The sequence below is a fragment of the Falco biarmicus genome, chromosome 10, assembly GCF_023638135.1.
Source record: "Falco biarmicus isolate bFalBia1 chromosome 10, bFalBia1.pri, whole genome shotgun sequence".
Taxonomy (NCBI): domain Eukaryota; kingdom Metazoa; phylum Chordata; class Aves; order Falconiformes; family Falconidae; genus Falco; species Falco biarmicus.
The window spans coordinates 21,367,315-21,387,372 of NC_079297.1; the positions used below are offsets into that span (position 1 = coordinate 21,367,315).

Genomic DNA, 20,058 nt, shown 5'->3' on the forward strand with positions numbered 1-20,058 from the left:
CACAGTTTGGGATATTCCAGCTCTAAATGCACAGCATGAACAGGAGGAGCTCAACTCGCACCTTCGTAGGGTTGCAGCAGGAAACTGAGGGCAGTGCAGGTGTGGGTGCATGACCTGCAAGAGCGAGCAAAGCACAGGGAAGAAAAATAATCTTGTGGTAAATGATGAAAAGAGCTTAATGGGGAAAAGCTTACCATACTGAGATTTAGTGTGCTCATGAATCGCTGGAATATGGTTTCCTGAGCCATTTTTTCAGCAGTTGTTGTGGACCCCAGTGTAACTGTCTCTTTCCTTCCAGATAACAAATGAGGATGAGAGGGGAACTGGAACAGGGGGAAAAAAAAAAAAAAAAAAAAAAAAAGAGAAGGGTAGAAGGACAAAGCCCAAGCAACAGGAAGATCAGACAGTAAGAAGATCAGGAAAAGCAAATAAAACCCAGGAAAAGCAAATAAAACCCAAGTATTAAGAGGGTGCTCTGAGCAATGTTTACCTACCTCATAAACAGCTTACTCATGCATTTAAAATGATTGAAAATCTCAGCTGAAGTTTATATAAAATACAAAGTGCTATTAGCAGTCATAAAAAAAATGAAGCACCTTTCATGACTGTGAAGAATTTTGATAGCCCCTGTCTCTGATGTACCAGCATTCTCCACTTCATGGCGTTCTGGTGATTTTTGGGAATCCCTGCTACTGTCACTGTTTCCAGCCCGAGATCTGACAAGCCTGAGGGCTGTTGGGTGGGGAAGAGTTTCTTTTTATTTCTTGCAACCAACCAACCAAAACATTTGAATTTTTTTGCTGAAATTTTACACTTTTTCATTCAAGTTCACACACCTCAGAGAAACTGTGGTAGCGGGCTAACTTTCCTAACAGGTTATGAGCTTCGTAATGAAGATGACGAGCCACCCCTTCTCCAGAGCAGCACCACTGAGCTGAAAATACACGTGATGTGCCAGGCCAGGCTTCTTTTCCAGATCAGAAATCCCAGCACACAGCCCCCAGTCCCGCTCAGGTCTCCATCGGCTGGAGCAGATTTTTCAGGGATCCAAGAGCGGGTCAGGCAAGAACATGGGCATCTTACAGCTGACACCAGCCCGCAGCGCTCACCCATGGGTGTCTTCAGTTCTCTCAGGATGGCTGTAGCAGCCAACTCCGGCGGTTTGCTGCCTGCCGGGGGTGGGTTTTATGGCTGAAAGGGTAGGTACGCTTTAATGATAGATGAGTCTTGCTATGGCTGTACAAAAAGTACTTTTTGCCCCCCTTCAAAACAGTTGCAGGAGACAACATCCAAAGACATACCAACCGACCGCTCCTAAGGTTGCGCCACCGGAGCCGGGGCTGCAGGCGAAGGGGTTTAGGGCCGCCTGGTTTCTCGTTCTGGCCGCAATTCACACGCCCCGCGTTCAGCCCCGGCTCCCCTCCCGCCGCTTCACCCGCGCGGGGGGGTGCAGGGCGCTGCCGCGGCCGCTGTTCCCCCCGTGAGGCGGCTCACGGCCCTGCCGAGGGTCACAGCGCCGCAGGCTCCGCAGCGACTGCGAACTGCCGCTGTAACGCGGCCCGGCGGCCCCCGAGCTCCTGCCGCCGGGCCAGGCCGGGCCGGGCCGGGCCGGAGCGCAGCTGCCGCCCCGCGGGGCCCAGCCGGGGCCTCTGTGCAGCGCTGAAGAAAAAGCGGTGGGAGCCGCTGATCTGCCCGCGGGAGCTGCCGATGCGCTGTGGCGGCTTGCCCGGCCCCCGGCGCCCGGCCCGTGTGTGCGCAGGGCCCGGCTCCGCCCCGCCGCTCCCGGCCCGTAACCAGGAAGCGGGAGCGGGCAGCTGCGGCGGGCCGGGAGGATGGCGGGCGGCGGCGGGCCGGCGGTGAGCGGCGGGCAGGGGGCGGCTGTCGCGGGGGGAGTGGGGCTGCAGGAGGGGGTGCTGAGCGGGAAGGCGGGCGCTGAGGAATGGGGCTGCTCGGCGGAAGGGGGCGGTGAGTGGAAGGGGGGGCTGAGCGGGAGGAGGCGCGCTGAGGAAGGGGGGGGGCTGAGCGGGGGGGTCGCGCTGAGTAGGGGGGCTGAGGGAGGGCACGGAGGAGTGGGGGGGCTGAGTGCGAGGGGGGCGCTGAGGGGGGGGGCTAAGCGGGAGGGGGGGCGCTGAGGGGGGGTGAGGTAGCGGGGTGCTGGGTGGGTGCTGGTGCACTGGTGCAGCGGGGCTGAGGAGGGGGCTGCTGGGGGGCGGTGTGAGCGAGGGGTGCTGGGGGGCGGCCCAGGTGCCCGGGACCACCCTGCCGTGCCGGTGCTGCGGCAGCGGGGCCCAGTGAGGGGGCGGCCGGCCTGGGGCTGGGTCAGAGCCGGGGTCTCAAACCTCCCGGGGGACACAGGCTGCCGCATCCCGGTGGGCGCTGCGGGCAGGGCCGTGGGGCCGGCAACCAGCCCGGCAGGGCGCTTACAGGGGGCCTTTGGCCCTGGCTCCCCTCCGCACCCCCTGGCTCCTCTCCGCACCCCCTGGCCATCCCCTGGCTGGGCAGCAGCTCTTCCATCAGGTGCTTGTAGCTGTGCTTCAAACGAGCACCTTTGCCTGTAGTAACACTACTGGACAAGTCTAGCCAGCATGCCCGGTGACACCGAGGTGGTGGTGTATGAATAATTGATGGATATTTTGTTAACCAACAGTGTAAAAACCACTGCCACGGGCCCCATTGGCCTCCCATGCATGCCTGCCACAGCGCCCATGGGGACGAGGGTCTGCCAGCGGTGCCGGGGCCGTATCCCATTGTCGAAGACCCCAGCACCTGCGACATTGTCAAGGCTACGCAGTAAGTACATGTACTGTGCCCACAGAATGTTGAAACAGATGGGAGTGTCCTCAGGCGTGAGCCAGGGTGGATGTTTTTACAAAGGGAAGTTTTACGGTTCCATTTTCTGCCCCTAGTGAAGGAAGAAAAATCACATAAAGGCCCTGTTGCAAATGTTTTGATCATAAACAATAGTATCTCAACCAGGTTTGTTAGGTACAAATTTCCACTCATCAAGGCTCCGCCCAATTCATTTTGCAAGACTTCTGTTGAATGCAAGGTGGAATTTGCTCAAGTAGGAGCTGCTGGTTGATGCTTACTGGGATTTACTTGTTCTTTTGTATGTGGCTGTCTCTGACCTTAATTTGACATTAACAAATGGATGGTCAGTAAATATGGTTGGGGTTTTTTTCCTCATTTAAGGTATGGCATATTAGAGCGATGCAAAGAACTGGTCGAAGCAGGATATGACGTTCGACAACCAGACAAAGAAAATGTGACTCTTCTTCACTGGGCAGCAATAAACAACAGACAGGAGCTGGTTAAGTAAGTTCTGGAGTCCTCGTGCAAGTAACAGGAGTGTTCTGCCACTGTTATAATCACTTTGTTGCTATTACACTTCAAAACAAAGGAACGTGCTGCTTGAGAAGAAAAGCAGAAAATTCAAATTTTAACCCAATTACTTTTGTGCAAATGTTGCTGAAATTTAACATTACCCCGGTTTCTTTATATGTGAAATCATGTAGTACATGAAATAGTTAGATTTTCCTGGTGGGTTTTTTTGTTTTGTTTAACAAAGATTAAAGCTGATTTTATAAGTGCCTTGCTAATTAATACATTTTTTTCTTACACGTTTTCTCAGAACAGCATCCTTTACTGTGAAAACTCTTGTCCATTTGCTTCTCCAGTGAATTTTTTGTAATTATGAGGTATTTACTAGTAGAACTATGTTATTCTTAGTGTTATGTTTTAATGTTTTATTATGTCTATTCTTAATCTTATTGTGTTGCTGTTATACAGGTATTATATTTCCAAAGGTGCAATAGTGGATCAGCTAGGTGGAGATTTGAATTCAACTCCTCTTCACTGGGCCATTAGGTACGCTGCTTGCAACTACTAGTTGTAAATCTGTTAGTATTAACAGTTATAATAGCATTCTGTGTGGTGCAGCAGTGATCGTCTTAAACAAAAATCTGCGGTATGTTTATTTTATTGAGATAAAAGGAATTTCATGGCACGTCCATAATAATGCTGAAATCTGTTTTGTGATCCCTGGCAACTTTGCAGGGCACAGCAAATGTTATGTTATGCATAACATTTATTATTTGTGTTATTTGTGTTATGCATATATCTGTGTTTTAGTCACCGGGACTCTAGTTTCCCTAGGACTGAAACAGGACTGTTCAGACGTTGCTTCCTCAGTTCTGCCTTGCCAGGCGAAGGAGGCTTGGCTGCACTGGGGCACTGACGTTAGCGGTTGATGCTAATTAGGGCACAGTTTAAGTCTGAAAAATTTGGGGTCGCTGTTCCCCTCAGGTTGCAGCCTGCCTAGCTGATAGGCCTTCAGTTGTTTTAGCTTCTGCACTAGATTTCCTTGGTGTGCTCTTGTAAGGCACAAGCACGTAGCAGTAGGACCAGTGTAAGGTGTCTTGTTTGGAGGCATGCAGAGAGGTCTTTGGCCTTCATCTCCCAGTGACGTTAGCTTTTCCTCTTGGGCTCCTTGTAGCTGCCACCACAAACATGCAGTGTCTCCTCCAGGGTGATGGTACCTATTGGTGCTCGCGCATGTTTCATGCCTCTTTGGATCTGCTCTATGTAATCTGCATCTGCTCTAGATTACATCTGTACAACCTGATACAGTTTGAAATTGTACAGCTTTGGCTTCGAAGACAGGACTTGAGTAAAATGATCAAAAGAACAAGGCACTGCTCATCTGGGAAAAACTAACCTTAAATAATTATTCTGGGATAACGTCTCTTGAGTGCAGATTCTCACACTGGAAGATCAGTGCTTTTTTTGGGGCCATCTTACCTTTCTGCCAAACAAAGTTAGATACTTCTGAGAAAGGCTGCTCACAGGATAAAGTACTGTAGAATAACTATTGTATTCTAAATTAACAGTTTGTCTTAGGCTGATTTATTAAGGTACATATTCAGTATAATTTTATAATATAAACTTTCAAAATAACGAAGTAATTTCCTGGAAAAAACCCACAGGAATCTGAAAGGACTTTTTTTTTTTTTTTTTTTTTTTTTAGGTTATCTATCACAATTATTTAGGCAATGCTTTCATTAAAATTTCCATATCTTTTTTTTTTTTTTTTGTCATCTCTATAGTTTCATTTCATATATCGTTACAGACAAGGTCACCTGCCTATGGTCATCTTATTGATGGAATATGGAGCAGATCCCAGCCTTATTGATGGGGAAGGATTCAGTAGCATTCATTTAGCAGTGCTGTTCCAACACATGCCCATTGTAGCTTACCTTCTGTCAAAAGGCCAGGTATGTTGTTGATGTCCCAAGTATTGTTTTCTACTTACGACCAGCTGCCTGCATGTACAATGCGTTTTAGAATTAACTGGTTTGTTTTCTAGTTGATGAGCAGGTTTTTGACAACTATTTCCCTGAGCCACAAATTCACAGAAGCTTTGGTTTATTTTATATATATGTTTATATTTGTGTTGGATTTTTTTAATACTGTCCCCTGCTTTTGTCTTCCCCACACATAGACATTGACATACAGATGAGAGTGTTTAAGAGAGTTTTTTTAAGCTATGCAAACTTATGGTACTTTATAAATTACAACTGGCTTTTATACTTGAGAACAAAAAGCAGTATATGAAGTATATACATCATGAGGGATTAACTATTTTATTAGAATTTTGTAACTAGTAATGTGTTCCATTGTTCTTCAGTTGAAGCGTGCAGAATAGATTATCAGACTAGGTCTGCTTTTTTTTATTACAAATTTCTGGTTTATTGTATCCACTTCAGTTGATATCTGCTTAGCTTACACCTGAAGTAATCAGGACTCATGACAAGTGTAACAATTTGCTAATAAAAATGAGAGGAGAGTTCTTATATGACTTAGCCTGTTTCTTTGAAACACGGAGTATTAAGATTTAAAGGTTCGGTGAGTTTATTTTCTTTCTTAGAGAGCTCTCTTCAGTAGACTAATTGACTTCTGGAATGTAGGTATACATGGTAAATATCACAAACTTAAGGAAGTTATTAGCACATCTGTCTTATACTAAAAAATCCAAGTGATTAAACATTTCTTTAAGTAAATCTGTTCTAATGTAAAGATGGGTGGAGGTGGGGAAGAAGGAAACCTTTGTTGTAAAGAAGGAAGAAAATTAGATAATGCAAGTTAGATGTTTAAATAATTATATCTTGAGGTACATAATCAGTCCTTTTTTGTTGTTTTAATGAACCAGTTTTATGTACTTGGACATTCTGTTATGTACCTCTGTTTATACAAGGAAGATGGTTAGCATTGCTTTACAAGGTACATTTTATTTTTAGTATTTTTGCATGAAAGGGGAGGAGAAATATGGTTAACATGGTTCTCTTTAAAATATCCTTACTGGAGACTCAGCATAGTCTGAAACGAATGACTTGCAAGGCTCATAGAATATCTGGCGTAGGAAGAGATTCATGAGGATCATGGAGTGCAACTCCCTGCTCCTTGCAAGACTAAAACTCGGTGTTAAATGATTCGCCTTCTCTTTCTCTATATGTGGCTTTTTTTTTTCTCTCTTTGAAATGGGAATGAGAGGAAAAAAAGGTAAAAAAAGAACCTGTGATTAGATATCTCTCTCCATTTTTTCTAATTCCTTCCTCATATCCCAGTTCTCAATGGCATCTGTGTCTGGTCCCTTGATTTCAGTGTGTCTGATGCAGAAGAAAATGGAGCAGAGGAGCCATCATTGTTAATAAGTCCCATCAGTATGGGGAACAAAATGTTTAAATGTGTTGGCTGCTTGGCTGGTATAATTTTGTTTCTTTCCATTTTCTTTCCATTAGTGAAGCTAAGCCTGTTGTAGAGCTCCCAATGTGTCCATCTAACTCTGTTTGCTGAAATCACTAGTAATCACTTGCTTGTTATCTTTTTCTTATACTTAGAACATCGACACGACAGACTTAAATGGCCAAACACCTTTAATGTTAGCAGCCCAAAAAGTGCTTGGGTAAGTAGTGAATAACTGAAGAAAAATCTATTTTATTGTACCCAAGAAGCAGTGAGGTGAATTTTTTCTTATGAAATGTTTTGTTAAACTGACATTCCTTTCCCGTTTTTGGTTGTACTAAAATGTGCAGTATTTCTGAGGTAGCTAATTGGGTATAGCAAAGAAAGTCAAAAGAATTTCTAAAAGAAGTTTAGGTTTGTGGCTGAACTGCCTGCAGCTTTATTGTGCTTTCTCAGAAATGAAAGTAAATGGAGATGGATGCAGTAAAATGCATTTAAAATAAAATGCGGAGATGTAGGCTTATGCACAGTGTTGAAGAAAGATACAATCTGTCTATATATCTCATAGCTGTTAAAATGGTAAGATAACATAGTCTGGAGAAAGACCCTCTGGGCAGGTCCTGAGTTGTAAACTTGGATCTGCCATTGATGAGCTTGTTGTGCAGCTGTTATTTCACAGAGGGGAGCAGTGGTTTTTATAAGGTGTTCAAATTTCATCTCCAGTATAGGTTATCTTCTGTTTGTTAACTTTTATGCTTTATTTTCATCTAGACCAGAACCCACGAGGTTTCTCTTAAAGTTTAACCCCTCCTTCAATGCTGTAGACAATGTTCAAAAGAATACTGCACTGCATTGGGCAATAACAGCAGGAAATGCTGGTGCAGTGGATCTGTTGCTGGAAGCTGGTGCTAGCCTGGACATAAAAAATGTCAAGGTACAATTTCTTCCATGATATTTCATTCCATGTGGCATGAACCTGTAAAATGAATGTAAAGAAAAATCTGAGTCCTCTCCGCTTTGGACATCCTTTGCAAGGGGTGGTTGACCAAGAGCTGGCATCCTTAGTCTTTCCCAAAAGGAATTAGCACCTTTCCTGTGATGTGGCTCTACGTACGAACGTAGAGATTCTTTGCAACGTTCATTTAGTGAACAGCCAAGCCTTGGTCACTCTGAACATAATTGTGTCTTCTGCAGAGTCTCCTTCCCTCCCTTTGTTCTTTTCTTTTTTCTTTAAGTTGGTGGTTTTCTCTTCAAAACATTGTCATGAGGAGTGATGACTTTGGCCAGATTTTAGAAACAACAGTGTCTTGGCCTCTAGTGAGACTCTTAATAAAGACTTTGAAAAGAAGTGTATGTCATCCTGTGAAAACCAGTGTTTGACGATGGCTGCTTGTACATCCAAAAGGGCTAGCCACATGTGAAAGTCTTAGTCATAATATTTGTAAAAACTGATAATGGGAAGTATAAACGTTGAAAGTATTGATTGCTATGACTATATAGATACGTTTGTGCGGTGTAGTTGTTCCAAATTTGTGTATTAAGCTGTACAGCTTTACTATCTGCTGCTTCTTTTAATTCATACATGTGACTTAGGATATTGCTGTTTGGTTTTAAAAAGTGAATATGAATGAGAGACCTTCCCTCTCAGTAAGCCTGTAATAGTCTAGCGGACAGTTCAGCATTTCAGGTTATTGATGACAGTCCAATAGTTAACATCTGGTTGCACGTATCAGTTTTTATAACTACAAAGCATTGGATTAAACATGTTAAAACTCAGGGTGGCGAGGGTGGGCTAAAACTCTACTTTTAGCTATATTTATTTCTTGCTTCTGTTAGGAAGGAAAGCATTTATGTGTTAAGTGCACGAATAACTAACGATTTCTGTTGTTAAAGGGAGAGACACCACTTGACCTTGCTTATCAAAGTCTGAATCGCTTAATGGTTTATATGGTAAAAGAGGAAGAAGGAAGGAGAAGCAGAAGAAATAACAGGTTACTGAAAATAGTAGAGAAATATGAGGTAATTTCCTGAGTGATAACTAATGGAAATAAAGCTAACACCATTCCATGTTTAGAATAACATGCCACTTAACTATTTTCTAATGAGAGGATATTCTAAGGTTTCTGACACTGGATGCCCCAAAATAAAATAATTTCAAAGCACGTAGCAATGGTTTGGGTGGGGGTTTTGTTTTGTTCCCTCCCCGGTGGATTTCTGTGTCACCTCGTCTTACCCACCTTGAGTCTTTCATCATTTGTTACTGCATTAACTACATACTTTTGAAGCAAGTCCTGCTTTAATATTTTGTCATATTTTAACAATAATCAATTTTAATAGCTCTTCTTGCTGTTGGCATCTTCCTTGACATTGCTGTGGGCCATAGGATACATCATGAACTTAAGTTCTGATTCGTGGCTTTTGAAAGGAGGTCTGCTTCTTTTCCTGCTCTTTGGGACGGCTCTGTTTGTGAGGTTTGTGCCTTTTTCTCTCTGTATGTGTTTTTGATTGTTACAGACACCATGTAAGGTATTTAATGTGGTGGTGTTTTCAGAGTTTGGTTTCACTGAGCTTAAAAGATACCTCCTGAGAAATGGTTGCAGAGCATGTGAAGAATTTAAATGTATATAGTTTTTAGAATGACCATAGAAGTTGAATGTATCTAGCTGTGCAAAATAATAGTTTTACCTCACTGAAATATTTCAAAAAATTACAGAAGTGAGCAGTCTGTTAGCTGATTTTAATGATAAAGAGTGTTATTGAAGGTTTGCATCTGGTAGGCACTGAGATATCCATGCACAATGCTTAGAAATGTGCTTTATCTCAATTCTTCCTTCTGTATTTGTGACACACAACGAATTTTGAACCAGTCCCTCCCCTTCTGGTCCCTAGGCATCCCAGTGTTATCCTAAGCTGTTCCACAGGTTTGCATCTTTCTTCAGTGGTGCCTGCAACAGTCGGCATTCACTGACATGGCAATGCTACCAGTGTGCAAATAGAGATCGTACTTTTCACCTGGTGCTGCGGCACTTCTGATATATAATATTAGGGTGAAACACAGTGCTCTTCATTTTTTGCATTGTTAAGCCCCTATGCATCTGGCTAAAGAATGCTTTTGAATGACAATTCTTGATTACTTTGAGAGACTTGAAGTGTGCTATGTGTGTGAAGTTTTTAAAATAACAAAACAGATGATTTATACTCTGTGGAGTTATATTTTAAATGTATCTTTCACAATATTTTTTTTTCTTTTAATATTCTTTCAGGCAACTTGTGGGGCTCAGGAATCTAAGGTATCTTCCCGCAGCATTTCTACTAAGTTCAGTTTTTTGGATGTCTGTGACCTGGTTTTTCTGGTTCCTGCCTGATATCCTTTATACTCAAGAAATGCAATAGAACTCTCATTACAGTTCCTAATAAATCTAAGCCTAGTCACGAAAATATTAATGAGCAGTCCCAGATAATTCCGTGTGACTGTGAATGTCTGATATTGGGCAGGGGTGACATAACTTTGAGTTCAGTTTGAAGTTACATACGAACTAAAAATCTGTACCTTATTTTATCTTTGGCAGATATTTGTGTGCCATTCTAAACTGTTTCCTATGTTAATGGAATATCAAAATGAAGACGTCTTTATAATAAAGCTAATTGTTAGCATCTCTGTGTGACCCTCTAATCTTCGTTATTGAGACACTCATATAGTAATGTATTTTCACATGTGTTATAACCAGATAACACATGCGTTGATAATAATTTTCGAAGCATCTCTTCTGTCTAAAATGACAAGGATTTGACAGTTAGGGGTATTTGTGCTTCTGCTTTTAAAAACAACACTGCCCCCCCGCAAAAAAACCAAGGATCAAATTTCTTCATGTCCCTTCAAAACAGTCTCCTGTCTTTTTTCACAGGTTATGCCACATCCTTGGTGTACAGTGGATTAATCACTATTTTTTGTTTACTTTCTTTGAAGAGGCTTTGTACTGATGAATACAAAAATGTTTTAGTAGTTCACACTCGCTTTTCAGTGCCCTGCTCTTCTGTTACACAGGGGGTATCTATTTATTTATTGATTAAGTTTTGTGAAAAGGCCTTTAGGGAGATACTTAGAACCGTAAATAATTTTGTACAAATTAGCTATAATATATTGCTACACAATTTTAATTATCTGTTACTTCGTCCTTTAAGTAGCATTTTCTTTTGTACTGTTCCCAGTTAAGATGTCTTTAATCAAATTATCAGGATAAACTTTGATGAACTGACCAAGTGTATTCCCGCTGGGGATACATGCATACACTTGTCTAAATGAAAATCATGTTATTCAGTGTTGCATTGTGAAGTTGTAAGGTTTACTTGGTGTCATGTAAATGAAAAGAAAAAAATCCCCGCGATGGGGGTTTGCGTCAGACGCTTTGCTGAAGATAGTGAGAACAGCGATTTTTCTTGAAGGTTTAATCATAGCTTGCTGAGATGGGCAAGTGGGTAGTTTTCCATTTCACTGTCCAACCTTTGTTCTCACGGATGTGTTTTCCTTCTGGAACTGGTCACAGGATCTGAGTGTCATAAGTGTTCAGTATTTTAGTTACCTGTATTTATGTCTGTCAAACTGGTCCTCTAGACTGAATGGAAATCCAGTTGTCCTACTTGAGGACTTTTCTCAGCTCCAGAAAAGCGGTAGAAGTGCAAACAGACCAGCAGTATCCGCGAGAAATGCACCATCACTCTGACTTCTGTAAGTGCACCCTGCAATTGTGTTGTAACAAACACAGCTATAAGTCTAGTAACATACAGTGCTGGTATTTTGTAATTTACCATCTTGATTTTTAATTAGACCTGTTTGCAGTGTTATTAGTTCATAAGACAAAACTACCTTGAGGCTGCAGTACTTGATTTTTAAGAGATATTCACCCTCTGTTGTTTATATAGTGACTGAGCAGTTCCTGCAGATGAGATCCAGGCTTGGGCTCCATGAGTGCTCCTTGGTGGCGTCATGGATTGCTCTTTAGCAGCCCAAGCTCTCAAGTTTGATGCTTGAATTTAATTGGTATGAAACTTGTCCCCTTCAACAAGCCTCTGTTGCTGTATAGAGACAGTTAATCTTGACATGTTCTTCTCCCCCTTTCACCTGATATACACATATTTTTAGTCTGTAGTGTAAAAATTACATTCCTGATGACTGTGTATCCTCCCTCATGTATAATTATAATTTGTCTGCTAGAGAACTTGCAGCAAGTAACTATATATATAAAGTACCAAATTTAAGTCTACTTCTCTGGAGTTTGTGAAAGATGAATTCTGTCCACATACTGTAATTGAAACAGACAACTGCTGGGTAAAAGCCAACAGTATGCAAGAAGAAAAATGTCCAATTAGACCAGAAATTTGTCATTTCATCATCATGGATTTTATAGAGTATTTGTGAGGGAAGAAGAGTTCCCAGTAGCTGTCCCGTTACATTCAGAAGTGTTTAGCAGTGTGCGCTAGTTTTTTTGAATGACAAAGATAGTTCCAGGATTATTTTTGTTTACGTTTTTCTGTCTGACTCTGGTTGGTTGCTCTAGCTGAAACAAACAAGAGAGGGCAAGGCTTGAGGAAACAGTCCGAAGAAGAGCCTGTTCAATGACTTGGAGGTGTGTGCAGCAGTCAGACAAACCTCTCAGCTGCTGGAGGCTTAGTAACTTTGTGTGTCTGACTGGTATGGTTTGAATAAAATAGAAGAACTTCAGAGGAAAGAAAGAAATAGAATTAATTTTCTATCTGTTAAATATTCAAAGGCAAAAGTCTGCACTCTGCTAGTGAGGGTGACAGAAACGTATATTGTAATGCAAGTTGGTACAGTTGTAAAAGGCTTCTCCAGTGCTCAAACTGGACAGAATATTCAACTTCTCTGATGTGATGGCCTCTGAAGAACAGAGGGGATCCTTCTATAAAAGTGCAAATCATTCTTCCACTTCTTGAATATTGCTTGTACAATAACAAACTAATTTTAGAATGTTTTATTTGTTTGACAAAGAGTGATGGTATGCAGGATAAGAATATATTCCTTAACCTGAATATTACATGTAACAGATAGAATATTTGAAATTACTGTCATGTTCAGCACGGTGGGTCTTCTTTACTCTTTCTATAAAACTTGGAGAACTGATCCTGGATATATTAAGACTTCAGAAAAAGAAAGAAAAGAGGTAGGTGATTTCATAAAAACAAATGGAAGGGCTAACCTGGTGCAACACATACGTACTTCTGACTGATTTGTTTGTTATCATGTGCAGCTTTGTTAAACTTGAAAGCATTGAATATTCTTCATTCTTTTAAGACTTTTCTGCAATGACATAAGCAACACAGATTGTAGATAATTTCTCCTCCTACTGCTCGTCTCCTCATCTTCATCATCCTGCCGTAATTTCATCGCTTCCATCTTCTAATTGAAATGTGAGCTTTGCCCAAACATTGTACAGACCCACTGATGTTGTATGAAATAGATTTACATAGAACTTCAAAATACAAATTTTGTATGGTTTCCACTCCGATTGTCTAAGGTTAGAAAGAGATATTCACTGTGCTTTCCTACAATTCTCCATGCTCGTAAAACATACCAAAGGCTAGAAATGACTTAAATTTTGTCATGTGCTTGAAGATGTGTATAATGGTTTCACTTTTGTGCTAAAGCATCATGTAAATGACAGGCTGTTTCCTAGTTGTAGTTTAGAAAGGCAAAAAGAAATCATGGCCGATCAGTCTGTAGAGAATTTAATATTTGGTCTCCCCAACCTGTGGATAAAGGAAGGCATTTTGTTTGTGATCTCATTGCTCCCTGTGAGGTTGGATGTCTTCAGATTGTCAGGGAGAATAAACTGCAGCTTTAACTGGTTGCCACAGGACTAGTAAACTTTGTCTGTCTGGTACTCATAAAGGAACAGTAAATACAGCAGCTCTCCTCGTCTCTGAAGTCTGGCTGACTATATGAGAGGTACCTTGTATCTCAGTACCATTTCTTTTTAAAGTATATTTCATCCACATTATTTATTAATTTTGGCAACATAGAGATACTTTTCAGAATAATCCTGCATGGGTGAAGTTGCGTTAGACTTTGCTGTTTTGTGTTTTTCATGAAGATTTTAAATAACAAGTACTTATTCCTAGTAGTGCTTGGCACTCAAAATGCTTATGAACTGCAGAAGGCCTAATGTAAAAATCTTCATAGATCCTCCTGAAAATGCAAAACCACCAAATGCAAGTGCAAACTGCTTTGTCTTTCAGAACATTGTAGCTCTTGCAGAAGCAGGTTGCTTGGACTTCAGAACGTTTTGCACATCGTGTCTTGTAAGTGAGGCTTGGGTATTTGTTTTCTTTTTGAACCTGGCTTTTACTCGATACTGTTGTAAATAAAATAATTCTTCCTTGTTTGTCACACAAGTTTTACATATGTGGTTTGTTCTATATTACTCAGGTTTTGGTTCTGATTTTGTGTTATGGTGATAAAAGAGATGCTTTGAGATCCTTGGGCTCTAATATTAATAAAATAATAACAGTTTCCGTCTCTTTTTTTTTTCTTTCCTAAATTGTGTGATTCTCATCTATGTTCTGTGTTATGAGGTCTGTTATATAGTAATTGTGCAAAATATGACGGTACCCACGAGATGATGTTCTAAACTTTGAGCAAAACAGATGCTTTTGCTGTGACTGTATATTTTCCCTTCATTTTCAACTAGGTAAGGAAGCCTTTGAGATCTGTGCATTGCCTTGCTTGTGATTCATGTGTAGCCAGATACGATCAGCATTCTCCCTGGATTGGACGATGCATAGGTGAGAGTGTTTGTTTTGTCAAATTTGAAAATATCACATATTTTAAAAGTTGTAGAAATAACATTTATCACCTTAGAGAGAGAGAGCACACCTGTTACCAGAATACACAGTTGATAGTGAAGGGCTTATTGATAGGTGCCAGAGGGAAATTAGTTAGATGGCAGAGAGAAAGGCCACTAAAACTATTAAAGGGGTGGAGTGCTCACCCTAAGAGCGGAGACGAACCAGGCTGGAACTCTTTCTTCTGAAGGAAGAAAGAACAGAGGATATGATTGAGGCTTTTTTTTTTTTTTCCTTAAAAAAGGCAATGAAGGTGGTGGCTAAACTGAATGCAGAACTGTTATTTGCCAAGCCCGTCATACTAGAACTAGGGAAGGCTTAGTGAGGGTAGCATTTGGCTTGAAAATCAGTAAAGAAAAAATGTCTTTACGTGGCCATTAGTGAAATTTTGGATTTTGCTGCAGTAAGGGATTGCAGATACAGGCAGTATCAGAAGGTTCAGAAAGGGATTAGACAAATTTCTGCACAATGTGTCCAAAAGGAGATACTAAAAGAACTAGACAAGTATGCACACTGACATTTTGATGCAGTAGCTGTGGATGAGGAGAAGGAACTCTAGAAAGTGACCAGGCTCATGTGTCCTCCTGAGCTCATGTTGCCTGTTGTTGCTATTAGAGATGGTGCAGCGGAGCAGCTGGGTCACCGAGATAACCCCATAGGGTGTTTTTTATGTTCTTGTGTTCTTTGAGAAATTCTTTCTTCCATGCTGTCTCATTACTGGTGATGCTCAAGATAGAAAAATTAGAGCTTTACATCTGTAACAATATATTTTTAGCATACTCTTTTGCCAGTAGTTTTTATGTCATGTTAAATACTTGGAAATGTTTTTACAGTGTTTACTATTTACAAGGTAGTGAAACATCCTTATGATTGTTTCAAAGCCTTAAGCAATACTGTTTGTAATTAAAAGAAGTGTAACTGTATATTTTCATGTAAGAGTTCATCTAACAGAAGTCTGGTTTGGTTTTATGTGTGTGTTTGCAATTTTGGAGCACACAAAGGTCAAGCAATTACACTGACTAGCTAAGATTTTTCAGTCATGTGAAACAATTGTACTGTGTGTGAGGAGAACTATGGCTGAGTAATTCGTCCTCATATAGCTAAAACAGCAGAACGCATGCTCTGGAGAAGAGGCAAATCCTGGTTGACTTAATCAGAATTAATTCTGATCTATAAATTGGGATGGTTTACAGGAGAAAGTTGAGAAAGAGGTCAGCCTTGTCAAACTCTCTTGAGGATAGCAGAGGTAATAATAAGTAGTTTTGATTCTTTTTATTCCTTTAAACTTAAGGGGACATGCAAATGCTGCTTAATTTTAAAATGGCTATTTTTTTTCCCCTTGCTGCAAATTCAGGAATTGGGAACCATCGTTACTACATATTGTTCCTGTCTTTCCTGTCCATGACCTGTGTCTGGCAGCTTTATGGAACTCTTCTGTGTATGTATCCATAAATTAACTTCAATTTACCTTTAAGGGATGTGTGTGTATAGACTTATTTTTCAGCATTTCATTTCCAGCAAGTATAATTATACCTGCCCAAATGTTAACATATTTCAGCAGTGATGTTACCTTGTAATTCTGTCTTGAAGTGAAAATACATCATATCTGAGTCTTTGGTGAGATACCTGATTACATTTATGTCGAGTAAGAACTAAGATACAGCTCTACTGGGATGGCCATTGGAAAACACAGTATTGGAAAGCATTTTTTTGAGAGAAGAAATAGGGAACCCATGTGGAGGAAGGTCAGGTTACAGGTTCTGGTCTGGATACCCTTTACTGTAATAAAAAATACATCTGTAAATACATTATTGCAAAGGCTTTATTGATCTTGATATTTTGAAATATCTATATTGAACACTTGCGGAAGTTATTTTTTTTTTTAATGTAGTGATAACTTGGAAAAGAAGAGAACTTTGTCTCCTTAACAAGTCCAAACTGTTACTCTGAAAATCAAGAAATTTCTTGGAAGAGAGAGTAGAGCTCTCCCAGTGTAGTTCCTGAATATGAATAGGCATAACACTAACCGTTTAAATAAAAAGTAGAGGGAGTTAATTTCATTTTATTTTATATTACCTCACATTATGTTGAAATGAGTCGATACTCTACATAGACTGAAGTGAACCTGCTATGGCAGTGGAGGGCACAGGACACCCATGTGAACATGAGTTGCTTTCCTGTGATTTGTGGTGGTCTTATATAGCAAAAAGCATATTATTTCCTCCATTTCCCTTGTGTGAAGGAAAACCTCTGTTGTTCCACTGACACAGAAGGAAAAAAAATTGCTGTGCTTTTAGTTTGGCTTTTTATTTTTTTTATAGGTTAAGTACATATGTGGTAGGCTTTTAAGAAATGTACAAAAGTTGGACATTCCAGTTTATGTCTGTTTAATAGTAGTAAATTACTGCTTTCTTGGCTTTGTCACCATCATGTCTTCTTTTGTTGATGATGGTGTTTATGACAAATGATACCTTCTTGTCCTAAAATTACAAATAAACATGAAGCAAAATTTCAGAAGTTTTGACAATGAGAGATGATGAGTTTCTTCAGTATCATACAAAACCTACATAGTCAGTGCCTTGAATGTTCCTTCTGTGGATTATGAATGCATAATGTAAAGATTAGGCAGCCAGAATAGCAAGCAGTCACATATCTACATGGGTGCTTTTAAGTGGGAACATGATATATTAAACATGGTGTTTCTAGATCATATTGCTGTGTAATATTCATTCCACATAAATAATCTTTATTCAGTTCTTAAAGTGGCCTAAAAACATAATTGGCGGATTATGTATCTTGACAGATTGGTCAAACCATTGCGCAACAAGTTACCATCAAGATGGAGCATGGGCATACTTCACACAGATAGTATATTGCTCTCCATGGATTTCTTACATCTTCACAATAGCCTGTTTCCATACTGTATGGGCCTCACTGTGGCTAACTGTTCAGCTTTATCAGGTATTATTTTGCTTCAGTTTATGCTCTTCGCTTAAATAGTCATCACATTAAAACTTTTCCCTAGATGATTTGCTCCCTAAAAACTTTGTGCCTGCTTTCCTTGACTAATTAGTGTCACTTTTTAGGTGCTTTTCTTAAATCTCAGTGCAGTCCTTTAAGTTTCACAGGTACTTGTACACTCAGCGTTCCCATATTAAAAGTAGGATCACGGTTTGCAAATCATTCCTATAACTGAATTCATGATTTACTACTCATCAAAGATTCCAAGCCTACGAAAAGATGTGGTTAATGGCAAGAAACTTACTTGACTAATAGAACTAGTATTACTGCCCTAAAAATGGCACAAAAGCTCAATAGCACAATTAGTCCTGAATTTAAAATTCTATGGCAGAGCTCAGCAGTGTGTCATTAGACTGTATAAAATCCCTTTGCCACGCTAATAAATATATGACCTGGATTTTACCCTGATGAGGACTGTCAAATTTCTTGTTTATGTTTTTCTTGGAGAGAGCTTGGCTATGCAAACGATACTGAGCAGAGCTGTCTTAAAACATCTAGGAAACAGCTTGTTTAGCAGCTTTTAGGAAAGCTGTCATTTGAATATGTGTTAAGCATACTGAGCTAAAGACGTGTTAGGAATCTTGTTTAAAAGTCAAAAATCCAAAACTTTAAATGTGTACTGGTAGTTTTCTGTGATGTTCAAGACACTGAGATGATGTGCTGCGGAAGAACAACCAGGGATCTAAGTGGGATATTTACAGTTAACTCCTGTGTTTTGTACACAGGCATTTGTAAATGCACCACTTCGTGATATTTAGCATGTCATTCAGTGAAGTACCCTTGCAGCCATTTATAAGGGCTTTTAAGATTTTTGTTGATTAAAAAAAAAAAAAAAGATAATGGAAAAAGGAATAAGTAAGCAGAAATGCAGAAAAATCCCCACAAATTTAATTGTGAAACACAGTGAAAGAAGGCGTGGAATCAAGAAAATGGAAAAGTTATTTTTGAGTCTTTGACATATACTTCATCTTTTTTCTAAGGTGCTTTGTCTTCTACAGAGGATCATTTTCTACCAATTCGTGTGGTAGAACATAGACGAAATCTGAGCAGATAGATGCTTAACTGCTGTAGATCTTAAACTTCTGCAGATCTGTTTTTGGGGGGGTGAGGTTTACAGATTTTACTATCTGTAAACCTACAGTCTTTACAGTTATCCCAGTTAAGCTCAGTGGAAGCGTTAATGTTACAGCTTGCTGGGTTCTGCTTTAGTCCAAGTGACATTTAAAAACATACTTTTCAGTTATTTATTATGGCAGTAGTTACTTATTGGCTGTACCTAACAAATCTCTGCCCCTCCCTCCTTTTTCAATAGTTTCTTTTGGTATTGCCAGAATTTTCATTTGTGATTATCACATCTTAACCGCTAGTTATGTTTTCCTTTTGGCAAGATTGCATTCTTGGGGTTGACCTCACATGAAAGAATGAACCTGGTGATACAGAGAAAATGTTCTAAGCATCCTGTTTCTCTCAGGAGAACTCCATACAAGTGAGTATTAATGAATAGGGCATTTAAGTGTGTATTTTTTCAGTACTGATTTGCTTCACTGCTTCGTAACTGAAAAAAAGTGGTGATCTCTGGATGTGCTGTAATGAGTTGCGCTAAGAGGAGGAAATGAACCTTATTTTCCTTGCTGAGAACTTCATTTGCTCTGGGACCTAAACAGGCAGCCTAACACCTACTGGGGTTTTTCCTGCATGGCTCAGTGTACAGGGAAAATATGTGCCAAAATCTGACCGTGGCATTAATCGGTAGACACCATCTTGAGGAGGAGGGGTTGTTGTCCTTTAATTTTTTCATCAGTCTGGGTCTGTTCTTTAGGTTCAACAAGAGAATTAAGGTACGAACTGGCCCCTTTCTGACTTGTCTTGCAATGTTTAGCTCAATAGACAAATTAGTACCAAGTTTTCGCTGTTATATTAGGAGTTTGTGTTTCCTCTTATGTGTTAACAGATGAGACCTTACTAAGTTTTAAATATTTGAGTTTAACTTAATCTGCTCTCATTGTTTAACGTAATACAGGTTGTAAAGTTCAAGAAAGGAATAGTGCTCAATAGAGAACTGTTCTTACGTTTCTTCTCCCAGAGCTGTCTTCACTGACAGCCTTACGTTTAAATACTGTCTCATGGTGTATGTGTGTTTTTGAAGTTTGCAGTCTTCTTTTGTTTGGTTTATTAATGGATATTTCTCTCGTTTTCAGTCTTGGATGCTTCCAGAATGTTGCAGACTTTTTTCAGTGCAGTTGCTTTGGTACGTTCAAACCCAACATAGTTGACTGGACCAAGCAATACAATCTTTTTCATCCGGCAAAGGAGAAGAATGTTCATTCTGTGTGAAGTTCTACTTTATTTCTAAAACTGTTGCGCTGAAAGCTAAATAAAACTGCATATTTTGTTAGTTTTTACAAATTCTTCTGAAGTTTCTTGGTTTTATTTTTA

At 40.2% G+C, this 20,058-nt stretch overlaps 1 protein-coding gene across 1 annotated transcript; it reads left to right on the forward strand.

Moving 5' to 3' along the window:
• Nucleotides 1–1,703: 1,703 nt before the first annotated feature.
• ZDHHC13 (zinc finger DHHC-type palmitoyltransferase 13) lies at nt 1,704–20,028 on the forward strand. Its single transcript, XM_056353237.1, has 17 exons — nt 1,704–1,856; nt 2,648–2,790; nt 3,193–3,315; nt 3,790–3,867; nt 5,129–5,273; nt 6,897–6,961; nt 7,513–7,675; nt 8,635–8,760; nt 9,079–9,212; nt 10,005–10,105; nt 12,796–12,920; nt 13,996–14,058; nt 14,448–14,541; nt 15,956–16,039; nt 17,405–17,562; nt 19,011–19,108; nt 19,821–20,028. Exons 1-17 carry the CDS (start codon nt 1,833–1,835, stop codon nt 19,954–19,956), a joined length of 1,860 nt encoding a protein of 619 aa, XP_056209212.1. The 5' UTR covers nt 1,704–1,832; the 3' UTR covers nt 19,957–20,028.
• Nucleotides 20,029–20,058: the final 30 nt, after the last annotated feature.